The following is a 16,643-nucleotide window of genomic DNA, read 5'->3' as shown; positions in this document are numbered from 1 at the left end:
GTGGGATACCACAGTAAGACTCAATGTAGCAAGACCATTCTAATATCCCTTGTGAATCATATTTGAATCAGTATAGTTTGTTATAATACTAGATAACTCAACTCATTAAGTGTTTCAAGTGAAATTAGTGATACACTGCCATTTTATGTCAACTGGTGTGATTGGATAGTCTAACATTTCCTTTTTGGGCCCTTTTTTTCCCCCCACTCCTGAGCAAAGTAACTGGGGCCTATTGCAGATTAGTAACTAGCCATCAGCAAAGGTTATTGCTGACATGAAATAAAGCGCTAATTGTGGAAATGCAGTCTAGTGTTAAAAATATGAAGGGAAGTATGCAAATGTATGACTTCTGCTACAGTACAGCACAAGATGGGGTAGACATCTGGAGTTTTAAAGATAATATTTTGAAGGATGGGCAACTGGTAGTTTTCTTCCATTTATAACCTTACGACTTTTGCATCCAGAAAATGCAGAAAATAGTTTTGCAGGTTTAATAATCCACAGTTCTAAAACTACATTGTTGACTGCATCCTGGGCAGTAGCTGTGTTACTAAATTAATAACTGAAGGACTTGAGCTCCCAATTCCACCAGTCCAGTGGGAGAATTCAGTTTGATGTGACCACTAAGCTTTCACCTTAACATTTCTTCAAAAGAATCAAATGTTCCACCAAGATCTGATGGGGAAGGACACCCACCATCTTTTACCAGGTTTGATCTACACGTGACTCCAGCTACTCAGTTGAGTCAAGTCACTACATAGAATAGCAGTTCCTGATCATTAAGCTCATCAGTTTCATAGAGGTGTGGAGCATGCAATAATTCCTGGGCTTGCTGGCGATACCCGCATTCTGGGAATGCATCAGAACCTAGGAAATATGTTGCAAATATATAATGTAATGGGGAGTAGCGTTAGAATTTGTGCCATAAACTGGAAACAACCTTGAAAGTGTCCATATGAGTGGCAACTAAACTATTTTGAGATTAACCACAGCCTTGAGCTCTTTTAATTGTCTGCATTGATTTTGAGTTATTTACAATTAAGTAGCAGCTTCTGGTTCCTTCCATACTTGGACAGTTCCAATTTCTGAATATCATGATACTCCCTGGAGGTTCTTATTCTCTCTTTAATATCTTTTATATCATTGGGGAATCATTTGCAGTAGATTAGTGACAAAAGTGTTGTTTATCTGTGTGGCTGTAAAAGGAGGGTTGATTTTTAAAGCACTGACCACGATAAGAATGATAAATTCACATGTCTAGGCCGCAAGGGAAATTAAAGTTGCGCTACTCTATTTTATAATGCATTAAGACATCACTGATGAAGTTCCTCAGTCAATTAATGGTAGCATTGTACAAGAGGGAGGGGTGTGTAAATTGGAGAAAAGAAGTTTTCGCAAGTGATTACTCAGACAAGTATCTGAAATTTCCCAGCTCCAGTTGACAGTATTAACCACTTATATTCATGTGGCATATAATGAAATGTCCCAAGGCACTTCATGAGAGCATTATGAAACAAAATATGACTTTGAGCTACGTGAGGTATTGGATTAGATGGACCAAAATCATACTCTGTTAGCTTTGAAAGAATGTATTAGAGGAAGGAAGTGAGACAGAAGGTGTAGAGATGGGACTTGAAGTGTGGAGACCAGGCAACTGAAGTCATGCCACCAATAAGTAGAACGATTAAGTGTTACATACCAGAAGTGTGCTGGGGATGTTAGACCAATAGGTAACGAAAGTACGAATGAGGGTTTCGGCAATCCATGAGCTGAGACAAGGGGCACATTAGTGGGGATGGAAATAGGCAGTTTTAGTGATACCACACCAATGTGTTTGTAACTTTTTTATCTTCAGGTTAAATGTGCCACCAAGTTTGTGAATAGATTGGTTTAGTCTCAGAATGTTGACAGGGAAAGGGATGGAGTCCTTAGTTCGGGACAGGGTTTTGAATGTGGACTGAAATCTGTCTTCAGTTAATCTGGTATGTATTTGGAGGAATTTTCTGTTCCTCCAGTACTGGATGTACTGAATAAGTGGCTTGATAATTTAGCAGCAGTCTAAGTCAAGAGGCATATGTTGTCATCAGCATTCATATGAAAACTAACATCATGTTTGTAAATAGGTAGCTCTCAAATAATACAGAAGAAAAAAATTCTTTGCATCTTCTGTTAATTATCACCCCTCTGTTTAACATTCATAGTACGGTATTCTTATTTGCCAAATTATGTCCGAGTTCTGGTAGTGGCAGAAAGAACAAGCAGATGCACAAGCTAGTAAGTTTTAAATAACATTACACTGTATTGTGTAAAAATGATGCATTTTGGGATTGACTTATAAACAGTTTGAATTTGAACCTCGTGATTTTGTGACTGATCATCTTGATGTGGTCCAACCTATTAATACACTGCAAGCTCTTATCCTTCATATATCGGAGTATAAAAATAACGTTTCACTTGCTCTCTTTTAGCATAAGATAAGAAATGTTTTTCACACTAGATGTTATTTTCTGAGTGTTTATTCTGTGATCCTGCACTTCCAGTAAGAGCGTCACTGAACAATAGCTTTGATTAGAGAATTGACAGTGCAGTATTGTAGTTCTGTCACCAGTATGATGTGCCAGTGAACTAACATTCTTGCTGCAAGCTCAGAATTAATGGACTTATCCTTTTTTCATATTGCTTAAAGTTCCAAGTGCAATTTTTTTTTCACAGTTGCATGTCTACAGTTATTCTTGAAGAATTTTGTTTGTTTTCAGTGAGGGATGTCCACTTCTAGAACAACTGAATATATCTTGGTGTGACCAGGTAACAAAGGATGGGATACAGGCACTAGTGAGAGGCTGCGGTGGATTGAAGGCTCTGTTTCTTAAAGGATGTACACAGGTCTGTAATGATCCACTGTGTATTATGTTGTGTGGTTGCTGAACAACACTGACCTAAAAAGAAAATTGAATCTGGCTGACAATACTGGATTGGCATCTTAAAATGCGAAGGGCTTTTTAGCTTATTTCCTGTGGTCATGTGATTATTATGAGCTATAGCAAAATGATTCAAACAAAGGTTGAACTGGAGTATTGCAGAAGTATTTCAGCCGTACTTGTCTTGGAATTACAGTACGGCGTATACGTATTTTGGTAATTGCGTTACAGTTTTTGATTGCACAACTTTCACCCTTTTTAAATACAACTTTACAAAGAAAGCAAGGTTACTTTGGTGATTTAAGTGAGAAGCAATTCCTTGCACAAGGATAGTGAAAAGTAGTGCTTCACTCCTCGACCCCTCTTCCCCCTCCCAAAAACTGTTGACGCTGGTTTCATTAAAAGTTTCAAAGCTGAAATCGATTAGCTTTTTTTAATGAGGTCAGAGATTTAAACATTATGGAATTAGGCGGGTAAACGCACTTACAGATACAGAGCAGCTGTGGCCTAGTTGAATGATCTAACCTAACAGACACTTTTTTTAATGCATTAATGGGATGTAGGTATTGTGGGCTAGTGTTTGTTGTCCATCCATCCTTGTCCTGAAGGTGGTAGTGAGCTACTGCTTTGAACTGCTGGAGTCCAGTTGGCATGGGGAGGCCCGCCATATCATTATGGTTGGAGTTCCAGGTCTCTGACTGAGTGATACTGAAGGAATGACACTATTTCTAATCAGGTTCGCGACTGGTTTGGAGAGGAATTTGCAGATGGTGTTTTATGCAGCTGTTGCCCTTGCCCTTCTAAATTATAGGGATTGTGTGTTTGGAAGGTGTGGAAGCAGGAGCATTGTTTGTCTGCAGTGTGCTACTGTTTATCAGTGATGGAGGGAGGAGATGTTTGTGGATGTGGTGCTAATCAAGCAGATTGCTTTGTGATTTAAAGTGTCAAGCTTCTTCAACATTGGAGCTGCAGTCATCCAAACAAGTGGAGAGTATTCATCTTACTACTGGCTTGTACTTTGTAGACAATGTGCATGCTGTATGGAATTGGGAGATGAATTATTCAGTGTATTGTCAGCACCTGATGTGGTGTTATAGCCAAAGTATTTATATGGCTAGCAGAGGTCAACTTTAGTTATATGGTAATTGTGAGAATGAAGTGGGGGCTTCAGTGGTGATGCAGTTGGATCTTGGAGATGGTTGTCATCTGACACAAAGTGGCATGAATGTTACTTGCCAGTTGTCTGCCCAAATCTGGGTATCATCCAGTCCTTGCTGTATTTTGAGCAATGCTTCACTTTCTGAGTAGTAGAGAGTGGTGCTCAGCATTGTGCAGTTGTTGGTGAACAACCCTTACCTGGTTTTTGTGATTGAGCAAACATCTTTGAAGCAGCTTAAGACTGTTGCGCCTTAGACGCAGCCCTGACAAATTTCTGTAAAGAAGCCATCCTCCAGTAAGTTGTTTAATTGTCTGCTACCATTCACGAAAGGGTATGGCAAGACTGGGCTTAGATGCCAGTCTGTGGGATTGCCTGGCCATGTCTCTTGCTGCTTGCTGTGTTTGGCATACTAGTGGTCTCATTTTGTAGCTTCAGCAGTCTGACACCTCCATTTCTGGGTTTGCCTGATGCTGCTTCTGTTTTGCCCTCTTACAGTAATCATAGCCTGTTCTTGTTTCTTTTCTGGATTGTGGTTTATGACAAAAATGTATTATTTCACTGCTTCTCTCAAATAATAGGCTCTAGAAGTGAAAACGTGTTTTCTTTAGAATTTTTCCTGAGGTTACATTTTAAGGTTATGAAAGGGTTTGCAAGTGTCAATAAGGGCTTGTGATAAGGACTAGAAATAGGGGTTGTAGTGATGTTTATTACTAATAAATCTAACCACTGGGGGCAGTGAAAAGTCAACCACGATGCTCTGGGTCTGGAGTCACGTGTATGCCGGGTAAAGAGATATTTTCCTTGCCTGAAGGACAGTATTGAACTAGATGGGCTTGCGTGGCCAGAGTTTCATTCTAAACTTTTTAAAATTGAATTCGCACTACCATCTTCCTTGTTAGGAATCAAATCATGTCCCCAAGACATGAACCTGGAACTGTTGCCATTCCAATGGTATTACTGCTGTGTTACCAATTTCCCATCTAATGGACAAGCAAGTTACAGGATGTGAAGTAGAAGTGTTAATGGGATTAGATGAAGATAAATAGCAGGAATTTTTTAACCAAGGATAAGCACCATGTGGATCTGTGGAACTGATCAGCCTGATTTTTGCGCTGTCAATGTATTGTAATTTCCAGTAAGAAAAGGTATTATTGTGGGGCAATATTACTTTGCTCTGACATTGCAGCCAAAAGTAAAGAAAATCTTAACCTAGATTCAGCATCAGCCTGATGCCAGTGTTGTAGTAAAGTGTGCCTCCTTTGGTCCACATATCTCTGCTTTAGTTCAGAAGCTGAATGGGTTCTTGCATAACTGAAAAACACATTGTTACGAAAGTAGTCAGGCAGTGGAAACTCTGACTTAACAGAATCATATGATATTATTTGAATTTTTAAGAACTTGGTATTCCCAATAAACCAAAGTTAACATTGACTAAACATTAGCGTATTAGTGGTACACTGAAGATATTTCTTATTAGTTCCTCGGCACCAGTAATCCAAAGCCATGTTTTACGTTATGCTGCAGAATTATAGGTATTTTAGCAAACAGCCCAAAGTTACTCCCAGCTTTCAATGGCTCACTTCTCCCCATTTGCTGGAGTTGGAAGCCAAAGGTAATTTCCCTCTGTCCCTTCTGAGGATTCCCAAAGCAACTTGTAATCGAAAGACCTCACTTTGGTGATTCCTTCTCCTGACCTTTAGTGAGGTGAATCTTCCTGTGAACTTAAATTTCCATGGGATTGTTTTTTTTTGACCAGAGAACATCAAAGGGAGTTGGGGATGTCGTAGGAAAATGCTGTTTACGTTAATCAATATGATCTAGTTGAAGAGCACACTTAATTAGCCAAATGGCCAACTCCTTGTCTAACTTTGTCTTCCTAGAACATGAACCTAGAATGTTCATTTTGCCTGGTAACTAACAGGGAATAGTCCCTTCCTGTGCTGAGTGCAGCAGCTGTGACGTTTTCTGCTGTCATTCTCTGCCTGTCACTGAGTCTCTTTGTCTTTTTAATAATTTGTTTAAGTATCTAAGTCTACCCAAGCAAAACCAGCCAGTGTCTCATCCTTTTTCATTAGTGTCTTTTGCTCTGAATTTGAAAAGGTTTATTTAAAATTTAATTATCTTAAAAGTGCGTCAGTTCTAACACTCTGTGCCAACACTAAACTGTAGTGCAAATGTACCCTACAATGTCCAGGTAAAGTGCTGTTGCTAGTTATAATTATAAAGCAACAATTTCAGAATAAAGCTCTGTCATTTGTAGTGCTGTTACCTGTGGTAGTCGTTTTTGGGAATTTCAAAATTTGTATTTATGTAAGGGATTAGCTTATTGTAAGACTAATGAGTTGAGGCGCTGTGAAGTGTTTACTGTCCAAGCTATGTGGGCTCTCGGGTTCCTCAAACTCAAAACTACCATAATGCAGTGATTCATGTTACCCTGGTTTTCAAAAATGATGCCACATGGCTGTTATAATGGGGTTTATTTACTGCCTCTCTTCACCTCCCTGGGGGTTGGATATAGCAATGACTTAATTAGCAGGTTTGGCTAAATTTTTTTGTGACTTAAAATGTATTTAAGATACAGATTTTTTTTTTCAACCAAGAATGGTCAAATTGCTGAAATACTATTTTGTTGTACTTGTTTGCTACACTCTCTCAGCTAGAAGATGAAGCTTTGAAATACATTGGTGCCCACTGTCCTGAGCTGGTCACACTGAACCTTCAAACTTGCTCCGTAAGTACATGTAATGGAAGCTACAAGACAGTGCTCTAAAATGTTTCTAAGATAAAATCCTAAACATTGTTAAACTTGAGTGTTTTTTCTAGGAGAACAAAACACTTCTTGCAAAAGTGTATCTGAAAGAATATTGCTGAGAAGCAGTGTTTCACTTTTCCTCAAATGTTGCATTGTGTCAATTGTTCTCATTTCTGCACAGCTTGCAGAAAAATTCCAACCTTAGATATTGGTGTTTCAAAAAGAATTTTCAAACTTTTATATTTTTGTGTAATTTGGATCATGCTAATTTTGTTAAAAACCATTAAGTTGTAACCAAGTTTCTGAAGAAGGGTCCCAACCTGAAACGTCAGCTTTCCTGCTCCTCTGCTGCCTCGCCTTTGTGTTTCTCCAGCTCCACACTGTTATCTCAGCATTTTGCCTATTTTGTAGAATTTCCTCCACTTTCTCCATGTCCTATTTCTTTATTCGAGAGAATGTTGCTGCCTAATGAGGGGGTTTAGCGATGGTACCCTTGGCTCTTTGCCCAAGCGGTATTATGCCAGCCTGTTGGCTGTTCAACTATGAAAGGCATCATTTGGCTGGCATTGACACACTACACCATGTAGGAGGGAATCAGTGAGAATTGTTCATGACTCTTATTCCCTAATTCCGTTACTGTAAACAGTTCTCACTTTGCAGCTGATGTCATTCTCTTATGCTAATTGTGCTTCTCCGCACAGTCCAGGGATGGAACCTGGACTATTATTAATTAAATCAAGTAGTCTGATGTCAGTACCTAGAAATACATCTTTTCATTCTTCAAAAAAAGTGCCCTTAGATGTTTTGTAATATTGCACTTAATTGCAAAATAGTTAAGCCAGTGAACTTTGCAAAGCTTGCAATGAACTAATATCTTGGTGAAAGTATTTTTAACCCCTTTTATATTTCAATAAATGCTATTTAATTAGACCATCTTACCAACGATTCTTATTCACTCCTTGTCTAATATGTTTAAAAGCTCTGCCTGCCCCTAATACTGAGCCACCAGCCTTTACTTGGCTATACAATGATTTAATTGAGTATCATCAAAAGATTGGAAGTTTGAGTCCCACTCTGATTTACTGCTCGAAAGAGATCAGTTTAGGGTTATTGTGGCACTCTGGTAGAGTCCCTATTTCTGAGTCAGAAGGGCTACATATAAGTCCCACCTGCTCAAGAAGTGTGTAATAATATCACTCAACAGGTTGATTTTTGTTTTAAAAAAAAATTTAAGATTTTAGCCTCCTCAACTATGTAATAAGTCAGTGTTTCTTGTACTTGCTCTGTAAGCTCCTTACAGCACTTCCTCCATAGATAGAGGAAGGACATAAATTGAGTCATTTGAGAGCTGTTTCCCTTTCATGTGGAATCTTAAAGCTGTTAAGTTTCCCAATTTTTCTGAGAAGCCCATCTTAATTTTTTTTGAAGTTAATACCAATGTTTAATTGCAATTTATTTGCAGGAAATCCTCCTGCTGGGTGTAACTTGTGTTTTTTGAGCTTGTTATTTTGAAAATGCCATAATGTTATGGTCCTTGATACTGGAATGTAGATCAGAACTATTATGCATAGAGAAATGTTATTTGACCCAACAAGTCTGCCTGTGTCATCCTGACACCCAATGACTTCCCTTTTCTCTCACTGATACTTTTTTCCTCTGCAGAATTGCATCTTTCCTGCCTTTAAAATCACCAGTGCTTTTAATACTTTGAAATATGAAGCCACTGTTTAACCCTTCCTTATCAGCCTGACTTACTTCATTTTTTTAAGATGGGTTTTTTTGCTCTCCGTTCCAACAATATGCCATCATTCCTGAAAGACAGGACATGCAGTTGGCTTACTCACCATAAGCTATTGGTGCAGCTGTAGAACCTTTTCATCAAAACCAAACACGATTAGGTATATGTTGCCCCCTACTCTATAGGGAAAGATTGGCAAGTTATCAGGCAGAGAATTCAAGTGGATGCACCAGCAGGAATGTATGGCATCACTGTCTCTTCCGGAGCCTGTAAATCACCTCTCTCTCTCTCTCTCTCTCTCTCTCTCTTTCTCTCTTTCTGTCATTTCACAGCAAATCACAGATGAGGGACTGATTACAATTTGCAGAGGATGTCATAAACTTCAGTCGCTCTGTGTCTCTGGCTGCAGTAACATCACTGATGCTATTTTGAATGCACTGGGACAGAATTGCATTCGCCTTAGGTAGGCACAACTATGTGATCAGAAGCAGTGGAGTAATGACATGTTTTAGTGCTACTCCTGATATAATCTTCTAGCATAACTACCTGAAAGTAATATTCTAATTGTTATTTCACGGTTACATCAACTATAAGAGAAAAGCTCCTCTTTTTATGTGCTTTCTCATTAACATTGTGCTTTGCTTTTTGGTGAGTTGGCTTCTATTGACAACATTCAATGGAGCACCTAGGAGTTTGTCAGCAGTAATCAGTAAACTGGATCTTGAAAGCTTCGCTGTTTTAGACCTTTGTTTTTCTTAATTGACAGTGCACAAAATGTTACATTCAAATTGCATAAAATTTCAAAAGAAAGGAATCTTGTAAAAGTTAGAATAAAGCCATTAGTTATCAGAAATACATTGTGCACAATCAAAAGGGGAGGGGTGGGTTGCCATTTTGTTAAGACCGGTTACTTCTATTGAACCAAATTGACTTGAACTGAAGACCTACCATAGCAAAGAATTTGCATATATGGCTTTTTCCATAAGCTCAGTGTATATCTAAGCAGTTTGTCACTAATGGAGTACTTTATGAAATGAATCATTCCCCTCTGATTCCAGTTGTACATGTAATGATTTAAAATGCTTATATAGATCAAAAAAGGACAAATTAGTGATTATTTCCCCCCCCCCCCCCCCCTTGTGTTTTGTTTCTCAGGATATTAGAGATTGCTAGATGTTCACAGTTAACAGATGTGGGATTTACAACATTAGCTCGGGTAAGTGTAAGCAGGTCCCAAGTGCAGCCTTGAGCATTGAAGTGATGTTATGTCTGAAAAATATATACTACAATAACGTGCATTTAAGTCTTCAGCATCATAGACGCTGTGCAGTTTTTTGGTTTTGCTGAAGTGTTTGTTTAAAGAAACTAGATGCTCAGAATGAGTTTGTGACTGACTGTGTGCTTGGTGTTCTGATGTGTACTTGTGACAAAACATCACTTTGTTCAAAGAGAAGTGTAAACAGAAGTAAGCTAGACTACTTGACTTGTGTATGATCTGAATTGTCCTGGAAGACCAGACTTTTCTTACCCTCCCAACAATTTTTAATCGATTGAAGATTTGGCATTTAAACAGAAAATCTGTCTGGACCCTGAAAATGGCTGTATAAAGATTGTTTATTGGGGATTAGGGGAATCATTGCTTTTTCCTTTTTGCCTTAATACAACTTGCTTCCGTTTTCAGAATTGCCACGAACTTGAGAAGATGGATCTGGAAGAGTGTGTTCAGGTGATTCAACTTCCAGAGCACTTTTACAAACTCTTGCTTTATGAAATGAACAGTGGTTTTTTTTGTCTCATGACAGCAGTTTTGCTGCAGAACACCTTCACTTTAGCAATAATACTTCCTAGCATTTGAGCCAAATCTCAGGTGCACAAATTACAGTCTGGTATACTGTCCCAATCTGCATTGACTGCACATAATGACAGGTTTTCTTTTGCACTTCATTTTTGTTCTTGTGTCTAGGAGAGGCCATTTGCTGAAAGATACTCTTTAAATTTTATACTTCTGCTGGACTGGAGGGGTTTTAGTCACAGCTGATTTTTAACTGTAGGAAGCTCAGTAATAAATCTGTTAATGCGTCAGGAGAGAGTCACCATTCTGATCTTTGATTCCCAAGAGGAATCTAGAATCAATTATTTTTGCTCCCAAATTGATTCCAATTCAGGACTCCAGTGCTGTTCTTTACTAATGTATTCTCCCTGTCTTTTGCCTCCATTCCAGTTTCTACAGTTGTACTTGCAAAGAAAATTGTTAAGGGCTTAGATGGGGTGGAATTTAACTGTTCAGAAAAGTTTCCTCAAGTGGTATATAGAGGGCCCTACTTGAGAAGGGGCAAAACTTCTGGGAAAATAGGACTGGACAGGTGACTGAGCACTTGGGGCCAGTTACTACTGTTCTATTTATTTTAAGATAGTTATGGAGAGGGACAAAACCAGTCCACAGGTTCAAGTTCTGAACTGGGGACAGGGAGCTTGCAGGAATTGATTGGAATAGTTTGTTTGTAGGCAGGTGGAGGCCTTTAAACGTGTGATAGCTAAAGTTTGTGGTCTATGTTCCTGTGAGGCTGAAGGGCAAGGTTGGCAGGAATAGGGACCCCAGGATAACGAAGTATTGGGCTTTGACCAGGAAAAACGAGGTATGGATCAGGGGAAGCCCTGGAGGTCGAGAAGGGTTACAGAAGTTTACTGAAAAAGGAAATCAGAGGACAAAAAGTGGGTATGGTATAGCTTTAGCTGAGAAGATTAAGGTGAATCCAGAGATATCCTCTAAGTATATTAAAGGTAAAAAGAGTAACTTCAAGGCCAAGGTGGACATGTATTTGTGGAACTGCAGGAGATGGGGAAGTTCCTTGTGAATATTTCTGTGCTGCTTAACATGGAAAAACACATGGAGACTTGGGAATTTGGGGAACCTGGGAGACTGAAGCATGTTGTGCCCTTGTGCAAGAAGGGCTGCAAAGAAAATCCTGGGAATTATAGCTTAAGCTTAACATCCGTGGTAGGTAAGTTACTTGAGATGATTGAGGGATAAGGTATACATGCACTTAGAAAGACAGGGTTTGATTAGGAGCAGTCAACATGGCTTTGTGTCGGAGACCATGCCCCTCAAATTTGTCGAATGCAGCCTTGATATCAAGGGCTGTCGCTGCCACTGTCATCTCCCCTCTGGAATTTAGCTTTTCTGTCCATGTTTGAACCAAGGCTGTAATGAGGCTTGGAACTGAGTGGCCTTGGCGGAACCCAAACTGGGTGTCATCTGAGCTGGTTATTGCTGAGCAGTTGCTACTTGATAGCACTGTTACTGACACCTTCCATCACTTTCCTGATGATCGAGAGTAGACTGGGGCAGTAATTGGCTGGGTTGGATTTGTTTTTTGCTTTTTATGTACAGGATATATTTGGGTAACATGACATTGTCAGGTCGATGCTAGTGATGTAACTGTACTGGAGCAGCTTACCTAGGGAACTGGCAAGTTGTGTAGCACAAGTCTTCAATGCTGTTGTTGGAATGTTGTCAGGCTCGTAGCCTTTGCTATATCTCATGCCTCCAACCTGTTCTGATATCACCATGGAGTGAATTGAATTGGCTGAAGACTGGTATCTGTAAAGCTGGGGACCACTGGAGGAGACGGAGATGGATCATCAGCTTGGTACCTCTGGCTGAAGATTGCTGTGAAGGCTTCAGCCTTATCATGGCAGGGCCTTCAGGAGTGTAGTGGAACACCGGGACATTCGCGTTGAGGTGCATGATTCTCTGGAGTTGCAGGTAGACAGGGCAGTGAAGAAGGCTTTTGGTACACTGGCTTTCAGTCAGGGTATGGAGTGCAGAAGTTGGGAAGTTATGGTGCAATTGTACATGATGTTGATGAGGCTGTATTTGGAGTGGAGCTGGATGAGCACAGCAGGCCAAGCAGCATCTTAGGAGCAGGAAAACTGATGTTTTGCACCTAGACCCTTCATCAGAAATGTATCTAGGCCTGAAATGTCAGCTTTTGTGCTCCTTGGCCAACTGTGTTCATCCAGCTCCACACCTTGTTGTTATCTTGGATTCTCCAGCATCTGCAGTTCCTATTATCTCCTGTACTTGGAGTATTGTGTTCAGTTTTGGTCACCTTGTTATAGGAAGGATGTTATTAAACTGGAACGAGTGCAGAAAAACTTACAAGGATATTGCCGGGACTCACTGAGTTACAGGGACAAACTGGGACTTTTTTTTTATTTAGAGCCTAGGAGACTGAAAGGGGACCTTTTATTGAAGTGTGTAAGATCATGAGCAGCATGGATAGAGTGAATGCACTCAGTCTTTTTCCCAGGGTTGGAGAATCGAGGACTAGAGGGCATCAGTTTAAGATAAGTGGGGGAAGGATAAACGGGATCCTGAAGGGTAACTTGTTTCCATGGAAGGTAGTACGCATATGGAATGAGCTATCAGCGGAAGTGGTTGAAGTGAGATGGGCTCGTTAACAATGTTTAAAAGGCATTTGGACAAATACGTGGCTAGAAAAGGTTTAGAATGATATGGACCAAGTGCAGGGAAATGGGGTTAATGTGGATTGACATTTTGGCTGACCTGAATCAGTGTGGGCAGAAGGGCCTCTCTCTGCTATAGGACTCTGTAGCCAGATATGTAGAGTGAGTAGCAATGTTTAATTGCTTGGAATTATGGTGCTGTAGCTGACTCTTGTGATTCTGCAGTTGAAGTTTGTTTGTTTAGTTTCCACTTAATACTTGATGCAAGTGCTAATAACTCAGATTATGATCAAGATTATATCTAACTGAACAGGAGAAGCTTTGAGCTTCATTGCTTTTGAAACTCTCAAGCAGCTGCTGAGAATGAACATTAACATCTTTGGTTCAGAATTGATATTAGTCATTGGCAGCCAGGCCTTAGCCAGCCAGAGTTGTGAATGAGTAACAGAGTACTTCATATTGCATTACTTCACTTTGCATGTGTACTCAAATCGTTCTTGTATTTTTCTAGGATCCTATTATGTTGAACTATTTAAAAGTTCCTTCCACAAATAACTTCTTTGTTTGGCAATCAGATGTGCCATTCTGTGCTTGTGACAGAGAGAGATCAATTTATCAGTTTGTTTTAGAGGTGATTGAGGCAGGGAGGTGATTGAGGCAGGGAGGTGCTATTGAATGGGGAATGCCAACTTGAATCACAAGAATACCCAGGATTCTTCGAAAGAATGCCATTGCTAACAGTGCAGCACGTTTTTTTCCCCCCCTCTTGGAATTGTGCTGGTTTTTTAACCTAATGATGTGTTTAAACCTTGGCAGGGGCTCAGAACATTCCTAATGCAGAGGAAAATTAGTTCACTTGGTGCATTAATTTTAAATTGCAAATATGCAACCTGTGTGATCTTTGCATTTAAGGAACAGTTGCTAGGGCTAAACATTTAGACCATGGCTGATGAAGCCCAATATAGATTGAGATGTTTGTTTTCTGTGCAGATGTTCAACACTACAGGGTTTAAGTAGGTACAAACATTTTACTTAAAGACTAGTAAACTCTGTGTATCTTTTCTTTCATAGCTTGCTATTTTTCATTTTGGATAATCATTTTGTAGCTCGTGTTTGAAGCTGTTTTTAAAACCAAGATATGATGTATTTCATTAAAAATAACCTTGCAACAATTTCCTTGGAGCTGATGTGCTGAATGGCCTAATCCTGTTCCAATGATCTTTTTAATGATCTTGTGATTAGTCCATTGTCCCATTCTGATTCGGTCAGAAATTCTACAACTTAACTAACTTTTAGTTCTAATAACTAAAGATTTTACTGTTCAACCCTCGGTGGAACACCTACAGAACTCTAGAGCAGTTAATGATGATCAAAAAAAGACACCCACTCCTCTCCTGATATGAAAATATATTTACTTGCCTTTTTAGGTGTGTAAAATCCTAGGACCATCGTATGTACATTAACCTCATTCCAGCCTTACATTAGCATTGAAAATTAAAATTTCTTGACATACCTACTGCATAGGAGCCAGAACTAAATTGATACAATATATTGTGAAATATGTGGTCACTTTTTGCCCATCGAATGTTAAATTAATCCATGATACATCTGTTTTGCAAGACTGCCGTAATGACCGATTTAAAGATCACTGGAAAACCTAGCAGCTCAACCAATACGATATGGAATTCTGTTTGTACCAATTGTAATTTAATGTTTTCCTCATAACATTTGTCTGGTGACAAAGCTTATACTAAACATGCAGCTTGTGTCATGTGTAACTTGCAGCAAGTAGGATATTTCTTTTTCCAGCAGCATTCCCCTTTACTCTAGTTGTTTCAGGAGAACAATTCTTTTTCAAAGTTACCATTTCAAACGTTACTCTCTTAAATGACCAGTCTTTGATTTTTGTGCTGTTGGGATATTCTGCATCCGTGTAGGCGATTGTAGCTGGATCATTATGCAGAGGGTCCCTTCCATTGTGCCAAGTGGGATAGAGTAAGGGCAGATTTGACAGCTCAAAATTGAACCTTCACTGTATTTGAATTGGAAGCAGGAACCCATGTAGGCGTGTTATACTGTAGTAGTTATGCTACCATACTCCTAATGCTGAAGTCAGAAGTCATGCGACATGAGGTTATAGTTGAACAACTTGCTTTGAAATCATAAGCTGTTGGAGTGCTGCTCCTTAACCCTAACCCTGTCGCAGGTGAAGTGGAAGTAAGTATATAAACCTGTGTGCTTCCCTCCATTTCACCCTGATGAAGGAGCAGCATTCTGAAGCCTGTTGGACTATAACCTGGTGTCTTGTGACTTCTGACTTTGTCCACCCCAGCCCAACACCGGCACTACCACTTAATGTTCAAAGCATGAATTCAGTCATGACAATTAGAAATGTTAACTTTTTTGGTTTTATGAAAAGTCTGCAAATGCAAATTTTATATTTGTAGGAATCACTATGACTCTGTCGAAGTTGTAAAACCCACTGATTTAATAATGCACTGGGGTGGAGGTGGGGGCATGGGGGGTGATAGCCTGCTGCCCTATCTGTCTGTGCCCTAAATGTAACTCCTGTTCCTGACTACTTCATTCCCCTCTAAAGTGCCCTGCAAAGCCATTCATTTATGGCAAAATTGGACAGTGGCTATTGGATCTGTACCAAAGCTTGTATCCAAGAAATGATCAAAGTCCACTTTTCCCGAAATAAATTGTTACTTTCCTCCTTGCCTAAACCTTGCTGACTTGGCACAAGCTGGCTGTTAACTTTCTTGATAGAGAATCAAAGAATAACTGGAGTGAAGAAATAAGTTGTTTATTTTTTAAGTATTACCAATTTTGACTTGGGCAGTTACCTTTTGTGAAGAAGCATCTAAGAATTGCACCGTCTCATCTATCAGTTATCAAAAGAGGTAAATGTTGCATCCCCATCAGAAAAACATGGTAAAATGGCTATTGGACCCCAGCTGAGTTTTTCTTTTTAACTTCATTCGTGATGTAGGTATTGTTGGCTAAACCAGTACATATTGCCTATCCCTAATTGCCTTTAAAAAGGTGCTGGTAAGTCACTCTTCTCCATGGTGTTAGGAATGTATGAGCAGTATATTTCAGTGACCCATGTTCACTTGTTCAATTTACTTCGTTTCTCCCACAGATTACAGACAATACTTTAATTCAGCTTTCCATCTACTGCCCTCGGCTTCAAGTATTGGTGAGTTGAAACAAAGATTAGAACTGGAGCAGTTCGTTGAGTTTCTGTGTGTTTTTCGTCATTGCGGTTCGGTTGTGCTGATCTGCAGCATAACTACATCTACCTGCTATGGTTTCATAATCATTTAAGTTCTTGTTAGGCAAGGGTATTATCAGTTTTCATTCTGATTTTCAATTGATGTCCAGCTTTTGAGATTTCCACTACCCTTTATGAAAACTTGCTTCTTGATATCGCCTCTGAACTTGTGATTTGATGTACTGTGTTCTGAATTCCCCTCTGTAGAAATTAGGGTCGATTAGTTCCTCCTCTTGATCAACTCTCTCAATCGTCTTTAAAAGACTTGAATGTGTTGATCTGCAAAGATACAGGAACTCTAGCCTTTGTTCCAACACAACATCTGT

The 16,643-nt window shown here is 39.5% G+C and overlaps 1 protein-coding gene across 5 annotated transcripts in view; it reads left to right on the top strand.

The window, feature by feature from the left end:
- Nucleotides 1-16,643, top strand: part of LOC125466186 (F-box/LRR-repeat protein 20) — a 123,348-nt gene that overhangs the window by 94,709 nt on the left and 11,996 nt on the right. For all 5 annotated transcript variants that reach the window (XM_048560377.2, XM_048560379.2, XM_048560375.2 and 2 more), the window contains 6 exons: nt 2,757-2,883; nt 6,734-6,808; nt 8,900-9,030; nt 9,723-9,783; nt 10,249-10,293; nt 16,186-16,242. In XM_048560377.2, coding sequence (XP_048416334.1) covers nt 2,757-2,883; nt 6,734-6,808; nt 8,900-9,030; nt 9,723-9,783; nt 10,249-10,293; nt 16,186-16,242 — 496 coding nt within the window. The remainder of the gene's footprint in view (nt 1-2,756; nt 2,884-6,733; nt 6,809-8,899; nt 9,031-9,722; nt 9,784-10,248; nt 10,294-16,185; nt 16,243-16,643) is intronic.

Source organism: Stegostoma tigrinum, chromosome 31, assembly GCF_030684315.1.
Source record: "Stegostoma tigrinum isolate sSteTig4 chromosome 31, sSteTig4.hap1, whole genome shotgun sequence".
Taxonomy (NCBI): domain Eukaryota; kingdom Metazoa; phylum Chordata; class Chondrichthyes; order Orectolobiformes; family Stegostomatidae; genus Stegostoma; species Stegostoma tigrinum.
The sequence above is the reverse complement of the archived record's forward strand: the minus strand, read 5'-3'. Positions and strand labels throughout refer to the sequence as shown.